Here is a 27875-nt window from a genome sequence, read left to right as displayed (position 1 = left end):
TGTGAAGCCGGCCTGTGCTCGTGGTGTGGTAGTGTCCTGTGTTTCTCTGTGCACGCAGCCGCCTAGTGGTGTGCCGGTGTTGTTCTAGAAAATGAATTGTCAGGACTAATAAGAGACCGAGGCTGAGCTGCCTTTTGGTAGGCAATGTTACCTTGTGATTCAAAATAAGAAATATATATTTGGTCTTTGGCCCACTTCCTGACGCAGAGCTGCCCAAACGCTTGAGTGTCCTAAGTGCGAGGGTGATAAAGGTATCTTTTGTCACATTAATGAAGTGACTATAGGAAAGCCCCTAGGGATGGGGGCCTGGCTACTAGAGAAATTTCCCACCCACTTGCAGCGGGTAGAGCTTTTCATCCCACCCCTGACTCCCAACCTCCAAGGAGAAGAGAAACGCTGAAGACTGAGTTCAGTTGCCAACGGCCAATGATTTAATCAATCCCAGTTCAATCGGTGATTTAATCGATCAATGAAGTCTCCATAAAAACCCAAAGGACGGGGTTCAGAGAGCTTCCGGGTAGGGAACACGGGAGATGTGGGGAGAGTGGCAGGCCCAGAGGGCATCCCCATACCTCATCCTAGGAGTCTTTTCTGTCTGGCTGTTCCTGAGTTACAGCCTTTTATAATAAATCTAGTTAGTAGTTAAGCCAACAATCTAGTGAGTAAAATGCTTCTCTTGAGTCCTGTTAGCCGCTCTAGCAAATTAATCGAACACAGGAGGGGGTCATTGGAACCTCCAATCTGTAGCCAGTTGGTCAGAAGGACAAATGACAACCTGGTCTTGAGATAGACATCTGTGGCAGAAGGAAGGCGGTCTGGTAGGACGGAGCCCTTCACCTGTGGGATCTGAGGCTGTCTCCAGGGAGATGGTGTCAGAATGGAGTGGGGTTTCAGAACACCCAGCTGGTGTCGGGGAAATGCTTGGTGATGGGGGAAAAAACAAACTTGAGCCGGTGTCAGAATCGGAGTGAGGGTCTGCATTTTCTTTTGCCAGACACCGTAAACTAAATTCCCAGCTTGAGACTTCCCAAACCACCCCAGTGATGCAGAACGGAGCTGAAAGTTTACGTGAAGCCTGGCTTGTGGACACAACACCTCAGAGGCGCTCCCCGCCTGGCTCTGCTCCGCACTGTGGCAACCTGCCCTCTAGTCTTTGGGGTAGAGGGGTCTCTTCTGATTCACGTTTTCCTTCGACGTGTAACCCTTTGGGGCCCTAGCATCATGTGGGCTGGGTCTCCTATTAGACTTCCCTGCTTCAGCAGGTCTGGGGTTTTGATTCTTTGCCCCAAGTTTAGTTTTGCTAGGATTGACACGTATCCTCAAGCTGAAAAGATATCCATGGTCCTCTTACCTCTCTGGCTTCCCTCTTGCCTGTTTGGGCTGGTAATTCCTGACTATCTTACGAGCACTCCAGGGCTTTTAAGGAGATGTTTTTAATATTTTTTCTAGTAGTTTTAGTTTTTTCAGTGGGAGCATGGGCTGAATGACCTAGCCCATCATTACCCAAAACCCAAGCTGTATCAGGAGTGCCTTTCACGCAGCATGTCAAGTCATTCCACCTTCATTCTTTGGATCATTTCTCGGTGCCGGACAGCCAGTGCACTGGCCACTCAGGAGTAAGACTGCGGACGTCCCTGCCCTGGTGGCCTCTTAGACTGGCAGGGGGAGCAGTCAAAACAGCAAGTAACACAGACACAATAAGAGGATAGCAAATTTTGGTAAGTACCGTGGGGAAAACATCGAGGGGGCTTGGTGCAAAGTAAGAGGAAAAGCCCTACCCAGATAGGATGGGTCCCAGGGATGTCACAGTGAGGCCGAGCAGTGTTTCTGAGACCACTGATGGTAAAGGACCCACTTTTTTTTTTTTTAATTTTTTTTTTCAACGTTTATTTATTTTTGGGACAGAGAGAGACAGAGCATGAACGGGCGAGGGGCAGAGAGAGAGGGAGACACAGAATCAGAAACAGGCTCCAGGCTCTGAGCCATCAGCCCACAGCCCGACGCGGGGCTCGAACTCACGGACCGCGAGATCGTGACCTGGCTGAAGTCGGACGCTTAACCGACTGTGCCACCCAGGCGCCCCAAGGACCCACTTTTTTATTTCCAATCGCTCATAGAACTCAGTGTGGCCCTCCTATGCGCGACCAGTATACAGCACCCCGTTGGTATAACTCCCCACCAAATTTTCTAACACCCAGATAGGTCTGGATTCTATTTAAAGAAACGAATCCACTGAACATGACTTCGGTGTCACAGGAACCTCAAGTTGCTTGTAAATGTTCCTAGATGCTTGCTCTCCATGGCTGTACACTTGGCCCTGGACTGATAAGAAGTTTGCAGATCAGCACCCATCCGTCAACTATTCCTTACTGCCTTAGAGTTCATCTAGGCCAGGCCCGCACCCTGCGTGAGTCATGAGCCCCTGCAGCAACTTCACCACAGGGAGCTCATCGGCCCCTGCTTGAATACCCCTGCTAAAAAGGGAAACTTGCTTCCTCCTCCATCAGTTGTTTTCTGCTGGACACCAGCTGAGTGTCCTACAATTCAGTTCAATTCTGACTGCCCTCACTTCAGACACCAGGTGCAAGTATCAGGTCCCCGGTCACCCACACTTCTGTCCCACTTGGCTGCAAAGTCGGAGGTTCTCACAACCCCCCACCCCCCAGGTCCAATAATTTACTAAAACGACTCAGAATTTCAGAAAGCACTTTACTTACTATCACCAGTTTATTACAAAGGGTGTGACTTAGGAGCCTCCAAATGGGAGAGATGCACCGGGCACGGACCTTCCATGCTCCTGCCGGGAGGACCATCCTCCCAGCACCATGGAAGATCCCCGGACCCCATCACGAAGGGGTTCCAGCATGTAAGCGTAATGATCAAATCGTTGGGCCAATGATTAAGTCATTCTGCAGCCCCTCCCCTCCCACAGGCTTCACCTTGGGGCTGGAAGCTGCAAGCTTCTGATCAAGGCTTGGTCTTTTCCAACAGCCAGGCCCATCCTACAGCTCTGCAGACACCCAGCAAGTGTCACCTCCTTACCACAAAAGAAACTCCTGCTACCCTCGTCGCTCAGGAAATTCCAAGGGTTCTTTTTATGGGATGGTATTGATCATCTGTATTTTCCACTCAGCATTTCTGTTTACATTTTCTGTAGCCCACGGTGTACGGCTTAGCCCTCTTCAGCATGATAGGCCCTCAAGCATTCCAGGACATCTGCTGCTTTTCTCCTAAGACGTGGACTCCGTTCCACTTATCGCCAGCCTCACTGCTGCTCCTTGGCCACTGGAGAGGTTGTTTAGTGTCAAGTTGAGGTGCTCAGAACTGATTTCGGGGCTCCGGGTGCACCCCCCACAGCCACAGGGTGGAGCACACTCGTCCCCTTCTGTCCTTTGCACGCTCTCTTTGTCTGAAGCCTCATTAAGAACCTTCCACATGCTACCCCTCACCTCAGTCTTTCTCACGTGCGCTCTTACTGGGCTGTGAGGTGGCGTCATGGTATGTGTAGTGTGTAGACCGTTTGGGGAGTCAAGCAAACCTGGGTTCCCGCCTCAGCTCTATCACTCGCCAGTTTGCGACCCAACTTCTCCGAGACTCGGTTTCCTGGTGGGTAAAATGAGCACCAATCCCTGCTTTGCAGCACCTGGCCTTCCCCGTCCTGTACTCGTGCAGTTTGGACTTGTCCCCGAGTAGGGTTTTGCATTGTCCATACCGAATTTCATCTCATCAGCGTGTCTCATAACTGCTTATCGTCAAGAGGTTTTTTTGACATCTTGATTCTGTCACCTGTCCTATTAGCTAACGCCCTGAGAAGCTTTAAGATACCTTCCAGTGTGCTGCTTCTGCCATCTGCGTGCTCGTTCAGATTATTAATTAAAATGAGTGTGACCCCTGGGTGGATCACTGGCGACCTCCCTTACGGCTCACTTGTGTATATCAATTAGTATATTGGGGAACAGAGGGGCAGTCTTTGAGCTTTTCATAAATCTCCCTTCCCTCACGTGGGAGGATTCTCTTACACACTGTTGGGGTACATGTAAACAAGTACAGTCTTTTGGGAGGGCAGTTAGCAATAATCAAAAATGTGTATGCCATTTGGCCAGCAGTGCTGCTAGGAGGTGTATTATAGCATTATTTAAAATAGAAGAAAAAAAAAACACCTGGCAACAACTTCCATTTCCATCAGTAGAGGAATAATTACATAAATTATGATACATTTATACAGTGTAATGCTCAGTAGCTGTTAGAAAGAATGAAGCTTTGGTGCATGCCATAGCAAAATGTTCACGATAGGATTAGTCCTAAAAGCAAGTTCCGGAATGATTAGTTTATCATCCCATCTCCTTAAAAGCAAACCAAAAAGAAAGATAAATATGTCTGTCAATATGCAAGAGAGTCTCCAAAAGGACACAGAAGAATTTAACAGCGATTGCCTCTGGAGAAGGAAAGCGGCAGGTCAGGAAAGAAGTCGGAAAACCTGAACTTTCCCCGTCAAGCCCTTTTTATGCTGTTTACATATTTTGCACATCTCTACTCAACAGTAGTGTTTAATTTTTTTAAAAATCCATATAGTCAAAAAGAACAAGGTCGATCTGAATGTGCCGGTATAGAAATATTTCTAAGATATTTTCTTTAGTGGAAAAAAAATAAGCCCCAGTGTAATAGCTACACAACCATCCCATTTATGAAAAGAAATTGTGTGTATATGCATATACATGTGTGTTACGAATGTATGTGTATATATGCACGTGGATGCGGACGTGTGACGTGTGCACGTACGTACATAGTAAACACACCTTTATGAATGCGTACAAAGGTCTGGGACTATCCGTACCAACCTGGTAGAATGGTTATTAGAGGGAAAGGCTGTGTACCAGGGCGTGGAAGATGGGGAAGAGAAAGGGATGTTAATTTATGCGTGGTTTCAGTTTTTTCAACCAGCTTACATTTCCATTTGCAATTCCAAAGATTTTAGTGTATTTTTTTTAAAGACCATATTCTTCACTGCCAGTGTTCCCTCTGCAACTTAAACCTAGAAACTGAAATAAATGCATTCACTCACTAACTGAACTTCACTCTGGAAAAAAACTATGAAAACTCCCAGGCGTTATATAAAACGAGGGGTCTCGTCTGTAGCCCATGTTGTGTGGCTTTCCTGCTTCAAGTCAACCATGAGCGAATAGTCAGATAAAATGAGGGTGTTATATGTGGATTCTGATTACATTCTCCTCAAAATATCCTGGCCAGATTCATTCAGTTTCTCACCTTCTCATCCCACAAGTATAAACGAGGTGAAGAAAAGACCATGAAGGTCAACAAAGAGGTTTTGTGGGCCTTGGAATTCAATGCAGGGATGATTCCGGATTTCTTAGTCTCAGGACTCATTTAACACTGTTGGCATGTTCAGGCACATCTGTTGCGTAGAAGAATTTGAGTTTATGTATTACTCTTCATAATGCCTTTTAGCAAACCTTTATCTCAAAGGGCATAACATAGTAAGAGCCTGGGTGACTCAGTAGGTTGAGTGTCCAACTCTCGATATTGGCTAGGGTCATGATCTCCCAGTCATGGGATCGAGCCCCACTTAGGGCTCTGTGGTGAGTGTGGAGCCTGCTTGGGATTCTCTCTCTCCCTCTACCCCTCCCCCGTGAACATGCGCACTCTCTCTCTCAAAATAAACATCTAACCAATAAATTAATTAAATAAACAAACAAACAATGGCCTAAGTGTGGGCATCTGCAGTGTTAAGCCTTAGTTATCTGGCAATTGAGCCCATTAGAATATTTCCTCTGGGGGCGCCTGCGTGGCTCAGTCGGCTGAGCGTCCGACTTCAGCTCAGGTCATGATCTCGTGGTTTGTGAGTTCAAGCCCCGCGTCGGGCTCCGTGCCGACGGCTCAGAGCCTGGAGCCTGCTTCAGATTCTGTGTTTCCCTCTCTGTCTGCCCCTCCCCTGCTCACCCTCTGTCCCTCCCTCTCTCACAAAAATAAACAAACGTAAAAAAATTTTTTTAATAAAAATTAAAAAAATATTTCCTCTGAACTTGCTTGTTGATGTCAAGTAAAGTGTTCCTGGTGTCATTGTCACCTTAAATGTTGCAAACAAGGTTTCTGTATCTCTGAAATCCTCTGTGCAGTAGGTCATCCTTAAAAGAGTTAGGGTTTGTTGCAGGATTAAAGCCACAGTTAGGCACTTCTGCACCCACTCCAGAACTGCTAACACGAAAATGACATGCTAAGAGCTGGTCAGAAGATGTGGAGAAGCTAGAACTCTCCCCGTCTTACCAGTAGTGCAAATTGGCACATCCCCTTTGGAAGTTTGGCAACATATACTAAAACTGAACGTTTGTCTCCCCTGATCCCCGGATGTGTACCTAACAGCAGTGAGCGCTTATGTCCGGCAAAAGACAGACACAAGAATGTTGATGGGACTTTATTCTTAATGACCCCAAATTGGAAACAGTCCGTATGTCCATCAACTGAATGGTGAATACATACGCTGTGGCGTTCGTATGGGGGACTGCTACATGGCAACAGGAGAGATGAACTGTTCCTACATCCCCAACCTGGATGAATGTCATAGACTCGATGCTGAAGAACAGAGCCTGACGCAAACAAATACACATGATCTGATTTCATTTCTGTGAGGTTCAAGAGCAAGTAAAATGAATTGTGGTGACAGAAGTCAGGAGAATGGTTACCTTTCAGAGTATGATTGGGTATTGAGTGGGGAAAGTGAGTGAAGGAGCCTTCTGGGGTACTGACAGTATTTTCTGTCTTGATCCAGGGAATGGTCACACAAGGGCATATACATAGTTTAAATACCATTTATGATTCACTCAAGATTTGTGCCCTTTATACTGTCCACTTCGGTTACTTATCATCAGAAATCGGAACTCATTTTTAGAGTCGTTCTGGGGTCTTTGGACAGAGGTGCTTCTTTGTTTTGTTTCTTTGCTTAGTATCCTTTCTTTTGTCAGTTCTTGTGTGTATTCTTGTCTTTACGCCTCATCATATGTGATTTTTAACAAGGGACAGGAAGTGTCTTGCCCTGCGAGACTCACAACTTTTTTGGTGTTGGGTTCTCCTCCCCCAATTTTAGTTAAGGATTCAGTGAAGTCAAAAGTAGGTAACTTTTTTTTAAATTCTTTCAATGTTTGTTTATTCTTTTTTTTTTTCAACGTTTATTTTTATTTTTGGGACAGAGAGAGAGAGAGCATGAACGGGCGAGGGGCAGAGAGAGAGGGAGACACAGAATCGGAAACAGGCTCCAGGCTCTGAGCCATCAGCCCAGAACCTGACGCGGGGCTCGAACTCACGGACCGCGAGATCGTGACCTGGCTGAAGTCGGACGCTTAACCGACTGCGCCACCCAGGCGCCCCTGTTTGTTTATTCTTGAGAGAGAGAGGGAGAGAGAGAGACAGAGAGACAGAGACAGAGAGAGACAGTGCACAAGCAGGGAAGGGGCAGAGAGAGGGAGAGACAGACAGACAGACAGACAGTGCACGAGCAGGGAAGGGGCAGAGAGAGGGAGACAGAGAAGCCCAAGCAGGCTCCAGGCTCTGAGCCCCATGCAGGGCTCGAACCCACAAACCATGAGATCATGACCTGAGTGAAGTCAGACTCTCAAGTGACTGAGCCACCCAGGCATCCTAAGTAGGTAACTTTTTGATCATTAAAAAAAAAAAAAGCCCTCATAGGGGCACCTGGGTGGCTCAGTCAGTTGAGCATCCACCTTCAGCTTGGGTCATGGCCTTGCAGTTCATGGGTTCACTGCTGTCAGCGAGGAACTGCTACAGATCTGCTGTCTCCCTCTCTCTCTGCCCCTCCCCTGCATGTGCACCCACATGCGCTCTCTCTCTCTCCAAAATAAACATTAAAAAAAAAAAAAAACCCTCATGATTGGCACTTGTTACGCAATAGAGATACAGTCCATGCCACTGGCCAGAGTGTCACTCTGAGATTCCCTTCCAAGGGGCTGTGTGTTGTCTTTTGTTATTCTGTTCTGCGGCGGCCAGTGTTCAGACCTCTGGGAGGGGAGAAGACAGACTCGGGCTTTAGAAGATCTGGAGTTTGGGGGTCATTTTCTATGTGCATTAACCCCCTTGGCAGTCTGTGAGGCCTGCAGGCCCCTTCTCAGAATATTTTTGGACGCGTAAAACAAAACACATGAGATCACAAAGGAAAACAGTTGTGCTGAAGCACTTCTAGGAATGATTTTTTTAAACCTAATATATGAGGCAGTAATATATGTGGTTTTTTTATCAATACGTTAAATAACGAGGCCAGCAGCAGGTCTTGCAACTACCGTAATTTTGAACCATGAAAATTGCAAACAGTATTCAAGATGTCTGCAGTTCCTGTAATGAGTTCTAAAAATATCTGTGACCTTTTTTTTTTTTTTTTTTGCATACATTTGTAATTGAAAGAAACACTACGTTTTCATTAGAAGGTAGGGAAAGAAAGATTTTTGTTTGTTTCACCCAAGTTCACGGCCTTCCCTGGATTCTTTGAGAACCCCTGGTATAGAGCATTGCTTCTCAAGATTCAGTGTTCCTCAGAATCACCTGAGATGCTTGTGAAATTGCAAATTCCAGGGCCCCACCCACAGAGATCCTGAGGAGGAGGTAGAATGGGCCCACGGGTGACATTTAACAAATCTAGAAGCACAGAGCTAAGATCTGGGCGCTGTGCCGTGCAAGTCTGAGAAGCTCGAGAGGCCTAATTGGCCTGCCTCCCTCAGAGTCTCCCCTCCAGGCTCTGCTGATGGTTTCCAAGGCCTTGGGACAGTGGCACCCACCACAGTGGCATCTGACTGGCTAAGGCCAGCTGCCTTAGCTGGACCCCACCTGTGTCTGGTCAGCTGATGCCTGAGGCTGGCTGGTGGACCCCAGAGTCAGACCACAGCTGCATGCTGCCCAGAGGCATCGTGGACTGTGGACTGGCACTGCCGGTGGTTGATTATTATAAAGTGAACACTGTTGACAATGAATCATCCAGACATTCTACTGGGAACAAAATCCAATTATGGCTCTTCTTGAGTCACACCAAAAGGTCAAGACTGAGAGGCAACAACATCTTGAACAGGTGATCAGCACTAACATCACCAATGAGGAACAGCCATCTATCTGTTCTGGAAATAGGACAAGCTGAGGACAGGCTCCGCTTATGTAGCATTCTGACCAGCTGTGCGTAACCCGAACCTCATTGTGGGGAAGCATCAGACAAACCCAGAAGGATTAATTCTTGCTTTATTATAAGGAATTGGGGAGGTTGTGCTGTATTCTTGAAAAAAATGTCAGTGTGGTAAAAGACAGAGTCTCTGGAAATGTTCCAGATGAAGGGAGTCTGAAGAGACCCAACTAAATCACCCTGAACTCAAGAGGGAAAATGCTTTAAATGACATTTTTGAGTCAGTTGACAAAATTGGAATACAGATGGTAGACGAAAGTATTGTATCAATGTTAAATTTACAAAAGTTGGAAAAGTTATAGTGTGGTTATGTAAGAAGATAGCTCTATTCTTGGGAAGTACACACTGAAGCATTAGGGATAAAGCATTAGCATAAAGGGATATTTATGCATCTTAGCCTTAAATGTTCAGAAAAAAATTTGTGTGTGTGTGGTGGGGGGGGGAGAGTAGTGAACAAATGAATAAATGGGATAAAATATTAACAGCTAAATCTGATTAAGGGTATAGACATGTCCTTTGCAGTCTTATTCTTGCAACATTTATGTAAGCTCAAAGTTATTGCCAAATTAAAAAAATATGTATATGTGTGTGTATATATATAAATATTTACATGTAAATATATATATGAAATATATATATTTATATATAAATGTAAATTAGTAGCTGATTTTTTTTAATTCAAGAAAATTCAATAAAAGCACAGTAATGCTAAGCATTAACCTCCTTTTTTACTCCTTGAGTAAAAGGGCAAAACATAAAAACCCAGATGATGACATAATGGTTAAAATGTTTAAAAAGAAAAAAAAAAAATTTCCCAAATGGGCACTGACTGCGGTTTCAGCTCCACTGCCTATGAACTCCACAACCTTAGGCAGCATAGCTGAAGTCTCCAGGCCTCAATTTCTGCGTCTGAAAGTAGGAGATAAAATAAAATCGAGGTCATAAAGTTGGCGGAGATGCTATGGAGATAATGCACAGAAAGTGCTTGGCCTGGTCCTTGGCCCTTAAAGCTCTCTCAATGAGTGTCAGTGTTTCCAGAGCATGAGCAAGACAAAGAGAGTCCTAATTCACTTTATAGAGTAATATAACCCCGGGACACCTGGGTGGCTCAGTTGGTTGAGCATCTGACCTTGGCTCAGGTCACGATCTCACAGCTTGTGGGTTCGAGCCCCGCGTCGGGGTCTGTGCTGACAGCTCTGAGCCTGGAGCCTGCTTCGGATTCTGTGTCTCCATCTCTCTCTGCGCCTCCCCTGCTCATGCTGTGTCTCTCTGTCTCTCTCTCTCAAAAATAAACATTAAAAAAGTAATATAATCCCTGAAGCATGACCGAAATACATACAGAAAAGAAACTGTAACCCCATCTCACTAATAAATATGATACATAATTCATTTTTTCTAATCCAGCAATGTATCAAAAGGATACTATATACCATGACCTAGTAGGACGTATTCCAGAAATCTAAGAGCCATTCAACATCAGAAGAGCCAGTAGCATAATTCATTACATTACTATGATTTTTCCCCAATTCAAGCTATCCTGTCAGTAGCTGCCAAAAAAAACTTGCAGTCAAATTCGATATTCATTCCTAACAGTGGCCCCTTTGTAAGCTCACAATTGAAGGAAACCCCTTCAACATGCTAAAGCAAGTGACCACAAGTACCTAGTAAATCATAAGAGACGTGTTGGAATCAGAAAATTACGTTCCAACAGTCTGCTGTATACACATGGCACAATGTACATGTCAGTGGAGTTCCAAACCGCATTTTCAGTATGATTGTGTTTTGGTAAGAAAAATACACATGCACGCATGTGTAAGAAACAATGAGTGGGGACCCTGCCAAATCATAGTGATTATCTTTGGGGAGAGGATTCAGATGACTCATTATGTTTATCCATATTTCCCCCACGAATTGTGTTATTTCATGACAAATTTTTAAAATTCCACCAAAAACATTCTTACTTGAATAAGAGGCTGCAGAGATGCATTCCAGGTGAAAGGTGCCTGTTACAGGGGTACCAAACAGAAGGGCATGCCTCTAGGGGGCACCAACTGCCAAATATTTGGAGCTTCCAACCAGAAAGCTGTACTCAAGTTGGAAATAGCTGAACCCATCACTCGGTTCTTTTTCCTGTGCCCCAGGGACCTTTCGAATGCTTCTGTGACGTGGATGTGTTGTCTTTTCTAATGAGGACATGTGGTTACAGTCCTGTGTGTCTGCTTTTGACAATGACTTTTCTGGTTCTTTGGCCACTGATTCATTGCCAGCTTCTTGTTTACTTTCTGAATAAGCCTCTTAATGACACAATTTTGTTCATTTACAGAACGCAACTGCCCTGCCAGGTACGTGGCGAAGAACAGACGTGCACTTAGAAAACCCAGAATACCACACCAGATGGTATTTCAAGTATTTTTTAGGACAAGGTAACTATGCCATTATGGTGGTTGGGAAGAAAGGATATTCAAAATGAAAAATAGTGTCAGTGTAATTTATTCTGGTGCCCTATAAGTATGAAACTAACCAGTTTAGGGACACTGATGTCAGGCTAGTAGCAAGCTTTTTTTTTTTTTTCTTTTTTTTTTTTTTTGTAGATTTGAAGATTCAATTCCAATCTCAGCCCTAGGGTTATTTATATATAAACCTATATTTTCATCCCTTGGGAGTTAAAGGGAGTTAGATATTCTAAATGACAATTTGAATTTGCAGGGTGGACAACAACTTTAGACCTAACCAAGGCGCGTGCCAAGTACTATCCTATATACCAAGTGCTGTAAACAGGTCTGTAGCGGATTTTGAATACTTAGTTTAAGGCAACGAGGGAAAGAAATGATTCCCTGAGCTCCAGGGTCAATATAGAACTGGAGAGGCATTGTCCTGTAGGCTCTGGTAACAGGTATTTATTTATCACCTACCACATTCCAGGCAATTATACTGGCCAAGGCAGTCATCATCCCTACCCTCATGGAGACTCTCAAATGGGTCTGAGTCCTGGTTCTGCCATTCTTAACCGCAGGACCTGACACTGGTCACTCTCCATGTCTCCGAGATTTCATTTCCTTCTGTGCAAAGTGGAGGGATTACTAATACATACCCAGTAGGTTAGAACAGGAGTTTCGGTGAGATACGCTGGAGAAACGCTAAGCCCTGCTCCTGGCACACAGCAAGAGCTCAGTCATTAATAGCGATGTATATTTAAAGTGAAGGGCTCAAGTGAACACACATGGGAAGGCAGAAAATGGAAATGGAAGAATAATCACTGTTGCAGGATTAGAGAGGAGCCAGATAAACTGCTTATCAGGCTAATGCATGTGTTTCTAGAAGATGTGATGCTTGGACTATAAAATGAGAGTGATCAGGTGCAAAGGATGTCTTTTTAAAAGTCTGATACTGTTTTATTCCAAGAAGTTTGCTTGCTGTAGACAAGGCATATTACTTTATAAAGAAAGAAGTCAGTGGGAAAGTTGTCACCTTCCCAAATGCTTGAAAGCATAGTGCCCAGAGCAGTGGGGACTTTAGAGAAAACCGGTGCCATCAGTTCAGATGCCAAGAAACTCAGAGGTAAGGCAGGCTCCAGAGTTGGTGGATTCAGAGGCTCAGTGGTGTCATCGAGGCCGGCCCTCCTCAGGGTCGCAAGGTGGTTGCAGCAATTCCAGGCATCACCTCTAGACACCACCACGTCCAGAGCAAGGAGAAGGCCATCTTCAGGAGTGAAGAAGCCTTTCCAGAAACCCCCTGACCCATTTCTCCTCTCGTCTCATTGGCTGGTATTGGTCACTTGTTCGTTTCTGAACATTTCTGAACCGATCACTGCCAAGGTTGAATCGGAGCGCGCGATCAGTATGGCGTGATCAGAATCTTTTCCGAGCTGGGTTTAGGATTCTTGCTCCCTGCTCATGTGGGAAGGGAAAGTTGTCTACTCCCACCGGGGCCTGAAAGAATCAGTTGTATGTTCACTGTTCTAAAACTCTCTCCTGCAGTCCATCAGAATTATATTGGAAATGATGCAGAGAAGAGCCCTTTCTTCTTGTCCGTGACCCTTTCCGACCAAAACCATCAGCGCGTCCCTCAATACCGTGCAATTCTTTGGAGGAAAACAGTAAGTACCTGGCTTGCCCCTGGAGCATCCCCCTTGCTCCAGAGTTTTATTAGTGTCCTTGTCAGAATGGTCCTGGTGAGTCTTTTTCTATGTGGTTCTCTGAGTTTGGATATTCAGGATTATACTCTTGAGCAGTGGGGCCTTCAGACTCCGGGTTCAACCACAAATTCTTCCCGACGAGCCACTAACTGGGCATGTCCCTTCCCCTCCGTCTCTGGCCTGTGGAACACAGAACTGTATTTTACAGAGCATTTACCTTAGCTGTTACTAAGACTGAAACTGGCCAACCGGTTCACCTTCAAGTAAAAGAAACAAAATTTATTGGAAGAATATAATGCTGTTACCTGGTACAGCCCATGGGGTGCTCCTGTTTCCATGGGTCATTCAGTCAGGCACTGAGTCAGCTGCGCTTCTAGAAGTTTTTTGAGGCTTAGCCCCTTTCATCAGTTTCCTGAGGTAGAAAAATAACTCAAGACTTAGCAAGTACTCCCTGCCCAGGGTGGGTTCTGAGTGGACTGAAGGCAAGTCCCTTCAACTCGGGAATGCAGGCCTCTCTTTAGCTCAGGAAAATTCTCTTAGGTTCATTATTGCTGCTTTTTCTTCCCTTTTCTGAATTCTTTTTCTGGGAATTCTTATGGTTGGTCTCTGTCTTTCACCTTTAACTTAAAAAAATGAATCATTTTTTTCCCTCGGACTTTTTTTCTTCCTTTGCTTCTCAGAGAATTTTTCGTAGGCACTATGGACCCTAGAAAGAGCAAAGGATTTGGAGCTAAGCAAACCAGGGTCCAATTACAGCAGTAGCAAATTCATTCATGTCAATTTGAGAAAATTGCTGATGCTCTCTATTTTCTTCTTTGTAAACTGGGGAAAGTTCTGGGCTGTGGCTCAAAGGGTGCTGAGGACTATATTAAGTGAGCTGTTATTTGAAAATCCACATCTACGCGACGTCCCAAATCATCAGATCTTAAACTGCTTAGATACCTGAAGGGTAGAACATTTTACTCTCGAATGGGTGAATACAGTGTATAATTAAGAAGCAACGAGATAACCACACTCGGAAAATGTTAGTCCTATTATGTGGTGGTCTCACTTTATGGGTGCATTTGTTGAAAGCTATTACTTAATCATTGCACACTGATTTTCACCTCAGCAATACAGTATCTCAGAAATTGCCACGTAGATCTTTTGGGGAAGGAAATAATACAGGAACTTAAAGAAACAGTAATTCTTTTGTATACACACGCTTAAAAAAGCAGTGGTTTCTTTACACACACACTCTTTAAAAAACAGTAACTTTTTTACACACACACACATACATCAACACGTTTGCATGCGTGCGTACACATACGGCAACTTCAAAAAGCCCAGAAAGAATTTCTAGGAACCATTACCGAGTAAGTTGTAACTAGGAACTTTTCGCGATGATTAAAAATAGTCACAGTTAACAATAAAATCTAACATTTATCGAGCTCTTACTGTATGCCATGTATACAGATCTTCCCAATGCATTATCTTAATCGGTGAAATTGTGGTTTAGGGGGGTTAAATGCCATGGCCGAGGTCACATGCCAGAAGGTGGCAAGGCCAGGCAGAACCCAGGACTGCCTGCTGAGCTGGCAGTGCCGTATGTAATTAATTCTCCGTGTAATTCTTTTGACTCGTGCTGTTCCTTTCACTGGGCTCTGATCTCCATGAGAGCAGAGGACATATAACTGCTTTGTTCTCACCCAGCCCTGTTTCTGGCACATAGAAGTAGCTCGAGAAGTATTTACTGAACGAATCAACGAATGACACCAAAGTCCAGCCTAACCTGTGTGCTGTGCCGCCTCTGTTTATATAAACGCCCATGTTATGTTTCAGAAGTCTTCTCTTTTTAGGCAGGTTGAAGGTAAAAATCTAATGTAAAGCCGAGTCAGCTCTTACTCCTGAATGATTGATTTCCTGCGGAAAATGTTGGCGCTCCCCTCTCTCCCCGTGCTGCTGAAACTGGGCTCGGTCTCACCATCATCATAGCTGTACTGAAGCAGAGTTTATGCACTGTGGTGTTGGCAGATAACGTTGAGGGCCACCTGGGTGGCTCAGTCAGTTGAGTGTCCAACTCTTGATTTTGGCTCAGGTCATGATTTTACAGCCGTGGGATTAAGCCCCCATCCGCCCTGGGCATGGAGCCTGCTTGGGATTCTCTCTCTCCCTCTCTCTGCCCCTCCCTCACTCGTGTTCTCTTGCTCGGAAAAATAAATAAATAGACATTTAACATAAATAAATAAATATTCTCTTTGGATGACTCTGCCTCTTTTGGAGAAATAGTCTCTCTGATTTCCTCTCCCCCTGCTCCTCTTGAAGTGGATATCTGGGTGCCCGGGGAGAGGGTGTAGGAGACCTCACAGTGGCGGGAGAAGAGGACTGTGGGTTCACGTGGGGCTTTCTGTGTTCTCTCGTCGAGTGGCTGATCCGGTCTCTGAACTAGCAACCGCATATGTAACTGGTCCCCTCTGGGCTTTTTGGTGTCACTGGAATGCACCTGTCACCGGAATCCGTGGTCCTGGTCATTTGCCCCTTGCGGTGATGGCACCGCACACTGTGAGCTCCGCGACCTGATCCCAGGTCTCTGCTAGCCGCTGAGCCTCTCAGGTCTGTCCCTGTCACCGACACCTCCCCTGCTAGCCACAGGGCAGGTGGGCTGAGGCAGGAGCACCGCTCCAGACTTATGTTTCTAATCTTGCTGACCCTCCATGCTTGAAGCTGCTGAGTCACTGCCCCTCATCGTGTTCAAACAGGTTCTACGCAGACTTCGATTCCTAAGGAAGGCCGTGCCTGGGAAGTGAACCTCTAGTCCACATGTTCTGAGGTGTCTCCAGGGCTCACCTTGATCTATTTGCAGCGTCCCTGCACCCTCTTCGAGGCCTGCCCTCGGAATGGCGGAACCAAGGGCCCCGGCACCTAACACCTTGGCTTTTCCTATCTTCCTTCTTCCTTCCTTCCACCAACACAAGAAAGGATAGTTTTGCCCTTTGGCCGCCTTTCTGGAATGGATTCTCTTAGTGTCTTGCCTTCTTCCTTCAGGCAGTAAGAGCCACTCCATCTCCTCACCGGGGAAGGTTGCCAGGTACTGGGAGGGAGGAGCAGGTACAGGGGGGAGTTTTGCTTATTCTAATGACTGAAGATGTCGTCTCTACTGCATTGTAAATTGTGACAAACGCTCTGAAGGAAACAAAGGCAGAATGATACGGGAGACCAACTTTAGATCAGACAGCCAAGGAAAACCTTTCCGAGGAGGTGACATTTAAAGAGACCTACGGGAGGGAGGGTAACGAGCCACATAAATGGTAGGGGGAAGGGGCAGGCGGGGAGCATTCCAGAAAGAGAGAACAACAAAGACAAGACAAAGGAGGAGCTCTGGGGACTCGTCTGGGCAGAAGGCAAGGAGGAGGGAGTCAGACCCCAAGACCCCCGTGAAGGCAGTGGGGCTGGCCTAATGAGTTACCCCCCTCTACTGAGAAGTGCCAGTGCCTTGTCCAGAGCCTCTGGTCTGGACCCTGGGTTGTTGCCAGGGCAGGGCAAGTGCTTGCTAGCAGCTCCGAGTGGCGGTGCTGAAGGAAAGGGAGGGACTGAGAAACCAGAGCAGAGCCTGGCAAAACGGGTCAGTTGTGAAGCCCCTCTGAGCCCCAAACTAGTGCCGGAGGCTGCAGGAGATGCGCAGAAGCACGTGCCTCTGCACCCCCTCTCCCCTTCCACGAGCCCACATTTTGTTCTCAAACAGAGCTGAGACCGTCCTGTTTATCTCTGCTGTATTGCTTCTAAACACAAAGAAAAGACTTAAAAAAACAACTCACACTTACCGTACAGATTTCATCTGTACGAGACAATGAGGCTAGTAAAAAGAAGAGACTCCAAGTCCACTTACTCAGGGATGACCACCGCAACACCCTTCTAGACACCTGTTCACACACGCCTGCCACCTACAGGGGGTGACGGCCGACGCGCACTTCCGTATCCTTTGCAGCGATCGCTCGGTGTCGCCTGTACGTGTACTCGGCGCTGACCGTGTGTCTGTTGGTCCCACCGGAACACAGAGAACCAGAAGGTGTTTTTTGTCGGAAACCACTGCGGAAAGCTACAACGGGGAGAAGATGAGGGAGGAAGAGCTTTTACCAGTTTGCGGTGAAGAAAAATACAAATCCACCCTCCCGTGAGCCCGGGGTTCCGCATCCCCGTAGGCAGCTTATGCAGGTGCTACAGTCAGCCAGGCAGGGGCTGGATCCTCTCCTCTTCCATACGTTCCCCCTTCAGGCTGCCCCGGACTTCTCTGTAAAACTGCGCTTTGGCGTGTTCGGTGAGAAGGAAAAGTAGCTAAGGTAGGGGAGGAGCAAGAAGGTCAGACTCAAGACCCTCTTGTAGAAGGGTTGGCATCCTGTACAGGTGACCGCGGTGTGAGGTAGGCCGGGGCTGGCCACAAAAGCAAGGCCACCAAAATAACTCAGATTTCAGTGGGTGGGTTATGTGGAATTTGAAAATGCCTATTCCCGTCATAATACTCGTCTGTGTCCGAAATCTTCTAAAATCTCTGTAACGTAAACTGCATTGCTCGATTGAGAACCCATAAGAAGGGCTTTGCCTCGTGCAACTTCTGATGGTTAGCTGGAAAGACACACTCCTCCCCAGCCCTGGTTCTCTGGGGTTGAGTTCACCGGAAAAGGTCACGGGCTCGACAAGGTTGAGGAAGTCCGTCCCGACGCCAGTGTTCAGGGCTTGGGCTGATGAGTTTGGCAGGTTCGTCTCGAAACACAAGGAAAATCCTATTTCCTTCCTTGCCTGTTTCCTACAAGAAATGCTCTTACCCTTTGTGCTGCCAATTTTATTAGTCAAAGTTAGAAAGAAAGTTTTATGTGTGTACTACGTCGTATTCCCTTTTGCCAAATGTGTAGTGTAAATCCTTTGTGGATTACAAATCTGTATCGTATCTTTTTTGAAAATTATTATTTTTTAAAAATATTTATGGGCACCTGGGTGGTTCAGTCGATTTAAGCATCTGACTCTTGATTTCAACTCAGGTCATTATCTCGTGGTTCCATGGGTTTGGGGCCTGCACTGGGCTCTGTGCTGACAGTGTGGAGCCTGTTTGCAATTCTGTCTCCCTGTCTCTCTGCCTCTCCTCTGTGCGCTCGCTCGCTCTCTCTCTCTCAAAAATAAATAAACTTTTTTTTGTTCTTTAAAATAACAAATAAACAAAATGTTTATCTTTGAGAGAGTGCAAGCAGGGGAGGGGCAGAGAGACGGGAGGACAGAGGATCCAAAGCGGGTTCAATGCTGATAGCAGTGAACCTGATGTGGGGTTCAAACTCCTGAACCATGAGATCATGACCTGAGCTGAAGTCAGATGCTCAACCACCTGAGACACTCAGGCACCGCTCTTTTTTGGGAAATTATAAAGCAAGTGGCCTTCATCTATTCTGGGTGGTTTGGACGTGGGACTGAACCATTCAGGCAACCTTTCATTCATTCGCTTTCACGCAAAAAATATTTATTGAGTGCATTCTAGCAGTTAGTCACAGCGGGTATCATTTAGAGAGGAAGAAACAGAGTTTAAATAGTAAACACAGAGGGGTGCCTGGCTGGCCTGGAGGGTAGAGCACGCAACTCTTTGATCTCAGAGTCCTGAGTTCAAGCCCCACGTTGAGCATGGAGCCTACTTTAAAAAACACATAGTTAGCAACGTGAATGGAACTGGAGAGTGTTATGCTAAGTGAAATAAGTCATACAGAGGAAGACAGATACCATATGTTTTCACTCCTGTGTGGATCCTGAGAAACTTAACAGAAACCCATGGGGGAGGGGAAGGAAAAAAAAAGAAAAAGAGGTTAGAGTGGGAGAGAGCCAAAGCATAAGAGACTCTTAAAAACTGAGAACAAACTGAGGGCTGATGGGGGGTGGGAGGGAGGGGAGGGTGGGTGATGGGTATTGAGGAGGGCACCTGTTGGGATGAGCACTGGGTGTTGTATGGAAACCAATATGACAATAAATTTCATATGAAAAAATAATAAAATAAAAAATATGTAGTAAACACAGAAAAATATAGAAGTACATGTTATGAAACCCTCTCTGAAAGATTCGAGCGATTTCTAGTTCCAAAAGCCTTTGACTTGGAGGTATTACACTCAGGTCCCATTGACACGTGGACACTGTTTTCTTATTGTCTTGGAGGCTGATCTGACTCTTGGCTCGGAGACTAGACCCCCTTCTCATCTCAGTCACGTGGCTCATCTGAGCCCCACACTAACCCATCAGTCCGTATGTTGAAGAGTAATGCTTAACTCCGCACATGTCGGGTTAGGGGGATGGTGGAAGACGTTGTCAAGCCTGAGCAAGATTTTCTCCACCATAGAATGTGTTTATTCATATATTCTTTTAAATGGCCAGGTGAGGCTCTTTCAGAGATGGAAATCGCTAAATCCTCACTGATCTGGTGCTTTGACTTTCCAGGGTACCCAGAAAATATGCCTTCCGTACAGTCCCACAAAAACTCTCTCTGTGAAGTCCATCTTAAGGTGAGTACTCATGAATAGAAACCCAACACCAGGAGCCTTTATAAGTATTCTGCTCCTGCGATCATCTGATGTTACTTTTCTACTTTCTGGAGCCTTGACCACATAGCAGACATTTTGCCAAGCATCTGACTTGCATTACCTCCTGCATGTCAGCGTCTTCACAGCAAGTCTGTAGGATGGGTGCTGCGATCCTCCCCACTGTGCGGCGGAAGAAATGGAAGCTCAGAGAAAGCCAAGACCATACAGCGAGTGTGTGGTGAAAATTGAGCTCCCCTCTTAGGCATCTCCAAACTGCCTGCGTGGCTGCCTTCTTTTTTCTTGCATGCATGCAGATACTTTGGTTTCATAAACAAAATCAAGAAATATTTTTCCTCTCATTTTCCTGCTTTGAAACAGAAACTCATATGTCAGCAAATGCTTCTCAGGGAAGAATGTCCTTATTCTTTGCAAAGAGACAGTTAAATGAATGGAACATCCAGCTGCTCTGTGCCCGGCTGGGGCTCTGCCCCCACCTCTCCACCCTGCCTCGTGTCACCCCTCCCCCCCCCCCATACCGGATGCCAGACACCCCTAGGAATGCCACCACTCAGGTGCTACCTGTTGCCCTGTCACCACCCGAGAGGTTACATTGTAGTAACGGTAGCTTCTTAGGCACAGCACTAAATGCTCTACAGACATTCTCTTAGAAAGTCTTTAAGTTTTTAATGTTTATTTATTTTTGAAAGAGAGAGTATGAGCTGGAGAGGGGCAGAGAGAGAATGGAGACACAGAACGCGAAGCAGGCTCCAGGCTCTGAGCTCTCAGCACAAAGCCCAACGCAGGGCTCGAACTCATAAACTGTGAGATCATGACCTGAGCCAAAGTCTGACGCTTAACCAACTGAGCTACCCAGGCGCCCCTCTTAGAAAGTCTTTAGACCACCTCCACAGAGTAGATCTGTTACCACCTACACTCCACAAGAAAGGATCACAGCCTCCGAGAAGTGAAGGGATTGGACAAAGATCTCACAGCTGGTAAACCACAGAGCTGGGATTTAAACCCAGGTCCCGGTCATTCCCAGGCTTGGGCCTTTAGCTACTAAAGCCCGTGTTGTGTGAATATAAACGGCTATCCCAGGGCCCTGTGGTTTACTCTCTGTTCATCGGCAGCTAGGTGGTGGGAAGAGATCATGTCCTCAGTGTCCCAGCCACAACGCACACTTGTCAGAAACATCTCTTAAATGGAGGGACAGTCTTGACTCCATTAGTTAGGGACCACATCTGGCTGATGAAGGGCACTGAGTTCAGAAGTAAAAATGTTCATATCTCATTTTCAAGCTTGATTTGCTCTTCAAATCGCAGGCCTTCTCCTTTCTGCTCTAGGCCTTCTGTCTTTTCTCCTGAGCAGTCTGAAGCCTGAGCTATGAAAGCCTCAGTGGAGAGGTTAACATTTTTATCAAGCACAGAAATACCTTGCTGCGTCTAAGGAGCTATAAATCTTAACCGGCTTTGAGAAGAACACTTAGAATTACACTGGCTTCCGATTTCTGTGACTTTTTTTTTTTTCCTAAAAAGAAGTTACTCCAGCTTCTTTATATTTAAGGACAAGTTTCATTTAGTCATGACCTCATTTAGTCCTGTGAGTAGGGCCTCCGCTTCTCAGCCCACTGCTCTGTAGCCAGAGCACAGAGGAAACCTTTCAGCCAGGAAACACTTTTTTTTTTAAAGACGTGGAAGAGCAAAACGTCTCCAGTTGCTGCCGATAGAAGAAAAGATTTTGTCTTTATTTGTTACCACCATGAACTTGAAAACTTTTTAAAAAGGAAATGAAACCGTGAATACTGTGGAGTCAGGTAAATCTGGGTTCAGATCTTGGCTCTGCTCCTTACCAGCTTTGTCATCCTAGTTCAATTTCCTCACCTTTAAAATGGGGATAGAACAGTACTCGCCTCGTAGAGACAAAATGAGATCATCCACGTAAAGCATTTAACGGGGTGCCCGGCATATAGTAAGTACTCCATAAAGATCAGCTATTATTATGTTTTCCTTTCATTTACAAATACGGGACTCTTAGATGAAAGGGGCCTCGGGGGTTGGGGAGTTCAACTCCCTGTTTTATTTATTTAATTAATTAATTAAATGTTTATTTTTGAGAGTGACAGAGACAGAATGCGAGTGGGTTAGGGGCAGAGAGAGAGGGAGACACAGACTCCGAAGCAGGCTCCAGGCTCTGAGCTGTCAGCACAGAGCCTGACAGGGGCTCAAACTCCCAAGCTGTGAGATCATGACCGGAGCCGAAGTCAGACGCTCGACCGACTGAGCCACCCAGGCGCCCCTCAACTCCCTGTTTTAACGTCTAGAGGAACTTAGGCCCAAGGAGGTTGGCATTGCTTTGCAAAGAAAACATGAAAGAACGAGCTTGTTAAGGGGGGGCCTTTTTGCCCCGAGTGGCAGAAGAATGGCCAAAGGAAGAAAGAAATGCCCAGTGGGCTTCATTACATTTCATTTTGTCATTAATTGCTACGGAAATGTCAATGAATCGCTTTTTTAGTAAGTAAAAGTAAGAATCTTGAAGGTTAGGTTGCCCAAAATATGCTCCTGATTGCTCCCCTCCTCTCTTACTAGATGAGTGTCATTAAGGGGCAGTTCTATAAGGAAAGTACAGTGCCGTGTTTGGTTACCCTCATGCATTCATTCATTGAGCACCCCGTGTGATCATTGATTTCCTGTGTACAGGCCCTCCAGGGAGTCCAGCTGTGATTTTGTAGGAGCTAGTACGTAGTTTCTCTGAAGCCCTGAGACTTGCGCCACCACGCTACGGCTCATTCTCTCCGTTCTATTTCAGTGCCATGAATCTGGACAAATTTGAGAAAGGCCCCAGAGAAATTTTTCATCCCGAGATCCAAAAGGTAACACAAGTTTTTTGCTTCATAATGGTGTATGTTCGGTCACGATGTTAGATTAGAACAGACAGATCATCAGCGATTCTTGGCCTAGGATACGAGCATAAGCAGAATCACCTATGAGGCTTTGAAAAATAATCATAAAGAACCTCGCAGCTGAGATTCTGATTTGTCAAGTGGGGGTGGGAATCTGCATTTTTCACAAGTCCCACGAATGATTCTGAGGCATAGCCACAACTGAGAACCGCTGAACTAATACGGTCCTTGATCCATGAACCAAAAGGGTGTATGTTCAGAAGGACCTTACTGGGTTAAAAGCCAGTCTTTTTACTGAGTGATGTGGAATGTATGGAACGTGAGATTTTTTTTAAGTAGCAAAACACAAAATGTGTTTATTGAGCTCTAACTCCAATAGAACACCATAGACGATAGAAGGTATCCGGAATCCATCCTGTTTTCTCAAGACTTACTGTTAAGGGAAAGCAGTCTGCCTTGGGAGAAAAAATTTCAGACTCATAATCTAGTAAAGGACCATCAGAAAAATGTCAGCCAAACTTCTGTCTTGTCTCAGTTAATTTAGCTTTGAAATTCTCCCCTTGAAACTTACGAATGCAGCCATCACATAGTGCCGGCTGTGTGTCAAAGCTGAGCTTAAAGGGACTGGGTACACCAAGGCCGGTGACAGGGAAGAGGCTGGAGAGTCAGGCTGGAATCCTAGCTAGGAGGCAGTGGAGAGCCTGTGGAATCTTTAAGTAGAGAAACATCGTGCTTAGTCCTCTTTTCAGGGAAATAATTCAGATGTTATGGGGAGGAGAGAGGGGAGCGTGAGTAGTCTTTGCTTGCATATCTTCAAAATAGTTAGCTTTTAAAATAATGAATAAGGGGCACCTGGGTGGCTCAGTTGGTCAAGTGTCCGACTTTGGCTCAGGTCACGATCTCACAGTTCGTGGGTCTAAGTCCTATGTCGGACTCTGTGCTGACACCTCAGAGCCTGGACCTTGCTTCAGATTCTGTGTCGTCTTCTCTCTCCACCCCTCCCCTGCTCATGCTTTCTCTCTGTCTCTCAAAAACACATAAAAGTTTAAAAAAAATTTTTAATTATAAAATAAATAAAATAAACATTGGCTCTCAGCTTACCCCAAATACATAAAGTTGTGAATTCCCCATATCTTCTGTTTTATTAAGACAGTATTTGTACACTAACTCAACTCCAGAAGGAACTGAGGCCAAAATGGGTGTATTTGGTTAAACTTTAAGCAACTTTAAGCTATGCAGTGCTTAAAACTAATTCTTTATATCAGATTTTCAAACAACTGGGAATTATTAATATGCTACCATCAATGTGCCTTTATTCTTTCATCTGTACAGGCTATCATACTCTTTTTTTTTTAAGGTAGGGGATTTTTTAATGTTTTCTTTATAATTAAAAAACATTTTTTTAACATTTATTTATTTTTGAGAGAGAGAGAGTACAAGCAGGGAAGGGGGAGAGAGAGAGGGAGACGTGGAATCTATAGCAGGCTCCAGGCTCTGAGCTGTCAGCACAGAGCCCGACGTGGGGCTCGAACTCACAGACCGCGAGATCATGACCTGCGCCAAAGTCATATGCTTATTAATTGACTAAGCCACCCAGGCGCCCCTTTTTTAGAATTTTTTTAAAATATTTATTTGTGAGAGACAGCATGAGCAGGGGAGGGGCAGAGAGAGAGGGAGAGAGAGAGAATCCCAAGCAAGCTCTGCACTTGTCCGACACAGGGCTCGATCTCATGAACCACGAGATCATGACCTAAACCAAAATCAAGGGTCAGATGTTCAACTGACTGAGCTACCCAGGTACCCCTAATGTTTATTTATTTTGAGAGAGAGAGAGAGAGAGAAGGAGGGAGGGAGGGAGAAAGAAAGAGAGGCAGCGCATGCATGGGAGGGGGGCAGAGAGAGAGAGGGAGAGGATCCCAAGCAGGCTCTACCCTGTCAGCACAGCACTCGGTCTGACCTGGGGCTCGATCCCATGGTTCGTGAGATTATGACCTGAGCCAAAATCAAGAGTCAGACACTCAACCAACTGAGCCACCCGGGCGCCCCCAGGTTATCAATATTCTTAATCCTTTCCTTCTTGGAGCCTGGATAGGACCCCCAGACACAGGGCCCCAAATCCACGGAGCCCATGGGATGCTTCTATCAGCATCTTGCCGCTGAGCAGAGATCCTCAACAGACTTCATCTCTGCTAAGTCATCCCTGTCTGACTTCCCTCTTCCAACAAAATCAAAGGGGACAAGATAACAAAATACGGAAGCCTTCTGCCTATTTATATCATAACTCTGTGCCTGTTTTTCACCAAACAAAAGACACCTTCAGCTTCCCCGACGTCTGCGTTTTGACTTTCTTTCCCTTAACAGGGGGCCACCCACGCGCCCTCCTCCATTCCGGGTGTGTGAGTGTGCACCTGTGTGTGCCCCTCGGTAGTGGTGGTTTCACAGCTGCCACCGTCTCCTGTAGATGTACCTGAAGAAGCCCTGAGCCACAGGCGTTAGGGAGAAGAGAAGGAAAGCGGCCTTGGATCCAAGAAGTAAACCAAAAACAAACCGATCGCATTATGAAGAAGGCATCTTTCCACCAAGCAGGAAGGTGGCTGATGCTATTTAAAAATGTTACGCATTCGCCTTTTTCTGGCTGCTATACTATATAGTTACGTTTATCTTGGCCAGAATCTTCCAGAAGCCATGTGTGATAAGCTAGCTTTAAATAGATGGAGAAACCCGGGTGTCTGTGTGTTTCTTCCCACTGCGACGCAGTCTTTTGTTCCCAGAGAGCTGTGCTATCGTGTGACTTTCCTAGATGGCCAGGTATTTTACAAAAATCTGCACAACTAAATTTGAATTTTTTAAGTACTTCTAGGTGAGGAAACGCTGTAAACTGAAGCTTGGCTTTCACAGGAAGTCAAAATAAAATCGTTACTGTGAAGCGTGGACCTAACTTTCAAATCTTGGTTTGACAGGACTTGCTGGTTCTTGAAGAACAAGAGGTAAGTAATTTTATGAGAAATTTGTTCCTGCTGTGTTCTGCCTCAACCTTCACCATGACCATGACCTTTTCTTTCAGTCAAACCTCTCTACGTGGATTTGCTCGGTGAGCAAATTGTTAGCATGGAAAGACTTTCCTGACATTTTTTTCCAAGGTACATTTCAGAATTTCCTGTGCAGCCAGCCATAAAGACATAAAAGGAAGCTACTTAAATCCGCTCGGAAATATTCAAATTTTACCCTTGTAATCAGGGCGAGTAATGAGGTTTTAATTTTCATGAAGTCAAAGGGTGTTAGTGCTTGACTAGCACACTCGATTTACTGACATCATATTTATTCTCACATTTCCATTCCCTGTTGCCCCACTTTAAAATTTTTTTTTAATGTTTATTTATTTTTGAGACAGAGACAGAGCATGAACGAGGGAGGGTCAGAGAGACAGGGAGACACAGAGTCCGAAGCAGGCTCCAGACTCTGAGCTGTCAGCACGGAGCCCGACGCAGGGCTCGAACTCACGGACCGTGAGATCATGCCCTGAGCCGAAGTCGGACGCTTAACCCACGGAGCCACCCAGGCGCCTGTTGTCCCACTTTTAAAAAAATGTCCTGGGTTTTCTAAGTACATCACTAACATAGGGAAATAATCAAAACGTTGTCAATAGGCAACTGAGTAGTTCAATTATAATTTTTGCGTACCGTGCCTGTCAGTAAATGACCGTAGCATTCGGCCAGTTGCTCAGGCCACACTTGGAAAAGTCCTTAACACCTCTCTTTCCCTCTTACCCCAAATCTAATCCTTCGGCACATCCTATGACGATTTCTTCAACATATATCCCAAATTTGAACATTTCTCAAACTTGCCACCACGATGCTCTGATCCCTTGAACCACCCCCACCGTCTCTCACCTGCACTGTGCAGAACCTCCGGCTTTCAGCTTCCACTCTCTTCTCTTTCTCGTCTGGCATCATCCAAATGGTCCTTTTAAACGTCAAGCCAGGTCATCCCTACGTTGCAGGCTCTCATGGCTTTCCCTCTCCAAGTAAAGCCCCGAGTCCTCCCCGGCCTCCTAGGGCCTGCCTGACCCAGCCCTGCTACTTCTCTGGTCCTCTCCACACTAACCACGTGTACTTGCTTCCTCCTCATCTGCCCTGGGAGGGCCCACCCCCTAGGATGCCCCTCCCCAGATGTCCTCAGGGCCACACCCTTTCCTTGATTAGAGTCTCTGCTTGGAGAGGCTGTCCTTGCTCACCCTCTAAAATAGCACACCCTGCCTCTTACCCTCTGCCCTAGAAGCTGCTCTGTGTTTCTTCTGGACACTCCTATTTTCATTTGCACACTTTGTACCACTAGAATGTAAGCAGCACGAGAGCTGGGTGGAACTTAATCAATTTGTTCACTGCCTTATCCCCAGATCCTAGAGCAGTGGAGAGAGGGCGCAGAGCAAATATCTGTTGCTTGAATAAGTGGACTATGTATTGATTAAATGAATTGTGAAAAACAATGATGTCATTGGGAAGAATGAGGTAGGGGCGTCTGGGTGGCTCAACCATCTAGGCTGGTTGAGCGTCCGACTCTTGATTTCAGCTCAGGTCATGATCCTGGGGTTGTGGGATCTCATGAGCCCCATGTCGGGCTTGGCACTGAGCACAGAGCCTATCTGAAATTCCCTCGCTCCCTCTCTCTCTCCCTCTCTCTCTCCCTCCCTCCCTCCCTCCCTCCATTCCTCTCTCCCTCCCTCTATCCCTTTCCCCCACACTTGATCTCTCTCTCTCTCTCTCAAATTAAAAAAGAAAAGAATGAAGTAGATCTTTATTTCCTGGCCTGGAAAGTTTTCCATGATATAATGTTTACTGAGGGGAAAAGAAAGCAATTCACAGGGCAATTCCTGTTTATTTTTTAAGTTTATTTATTTTGAGAGAGCACACCAATGGGTGAGGGTCAGAGAGAGAGAGAAGGAGAGAGAGAGAATTCCAAGCAGGGCTCCACGCTGTCAGCACAGAGCCCATTGTGGGGTTCAAGCTCCCGAACTGTGAGATACGACCTAAACTGAAATCAAGACCGACTGAGCCACCCAGGCACCCCGGTTCCAGTTGTTTTTATAAGCAAAGATTTATATGTGTATTCATTCGTTTGCTCATTCGT

General features: G+C 45.8%; 1 protein-coding gene and 1 long non-coding RNA gene across 4 annotated transcripts in view; one reads left to right on the top strand and one right to left on the bottom strand.

Annotated features, from left to right (window-relative positions):
• Positions 1 to 27875, top strand: part of GARNL3 (GTPase activating Rap/RanGAP domain like 3) — a 150654-nt gene that overhangs the window by 70339 nt on the left and 52440 nt on the right. For all 3 annotated transcript variants that reach the window (XM_047829919.1, XM_047829918.1, XM_047829920.1), the window contains exons 5-9: positions 11514 to 11613; positions 13168 to 13286; positions 19767 to 19831; positions 22655 to 22718; positions 25709 to 25735. In XM_047829919.1, the coding sequence (XP_047685875.1) occupies positions 11514 to 11613; positions 13168 to 13286; positions 19767 to 19831; positions 22655 to 22718; positions 25709 to 25735 (375 nt within the window). The remainder of the gene's footprint in view (positions 1 to 11513; positions 11614 to 13167; positions 13287 to 19766; positions 19832 to 22654; positions 22719 to 25708; positions 25736 to 27875) is intronic.
• LOC125150282 (uncharacterized) lies at positions 10 to 26829 on the bottom strand. Its single transcript, XR_007146295.1, has 3 exons — positions 26639 to 26829; positions 17191 to 17400; positions 10 to 84 (listed from the first exon to the last, which is right to left on the bottom strand). It is a non-coding gene; the product is annotated as an uncharacterized LOC125150282 (long non-coding RNA).

The sequence above is a fragment of the Prionailurus viverrinus genome, chromosome D4, assembly GCF_022837055.1.
Source record: "Prionailurus viverrinus isolate Anna chromosome D4, UM_Priviv_1.0, whole genome shotgun sequence".
NCBI lineage: Eukaryota > Metazoa > Chordata > Mammalia > Carnivora > Felidae > Prionailurus > Prionailurus viverrinus.
The sequence above is the reverse complement of the archived record's forward strand: the minus strand, read 5'-3'. Positions and strand labels throughout refer to the sequence as shown.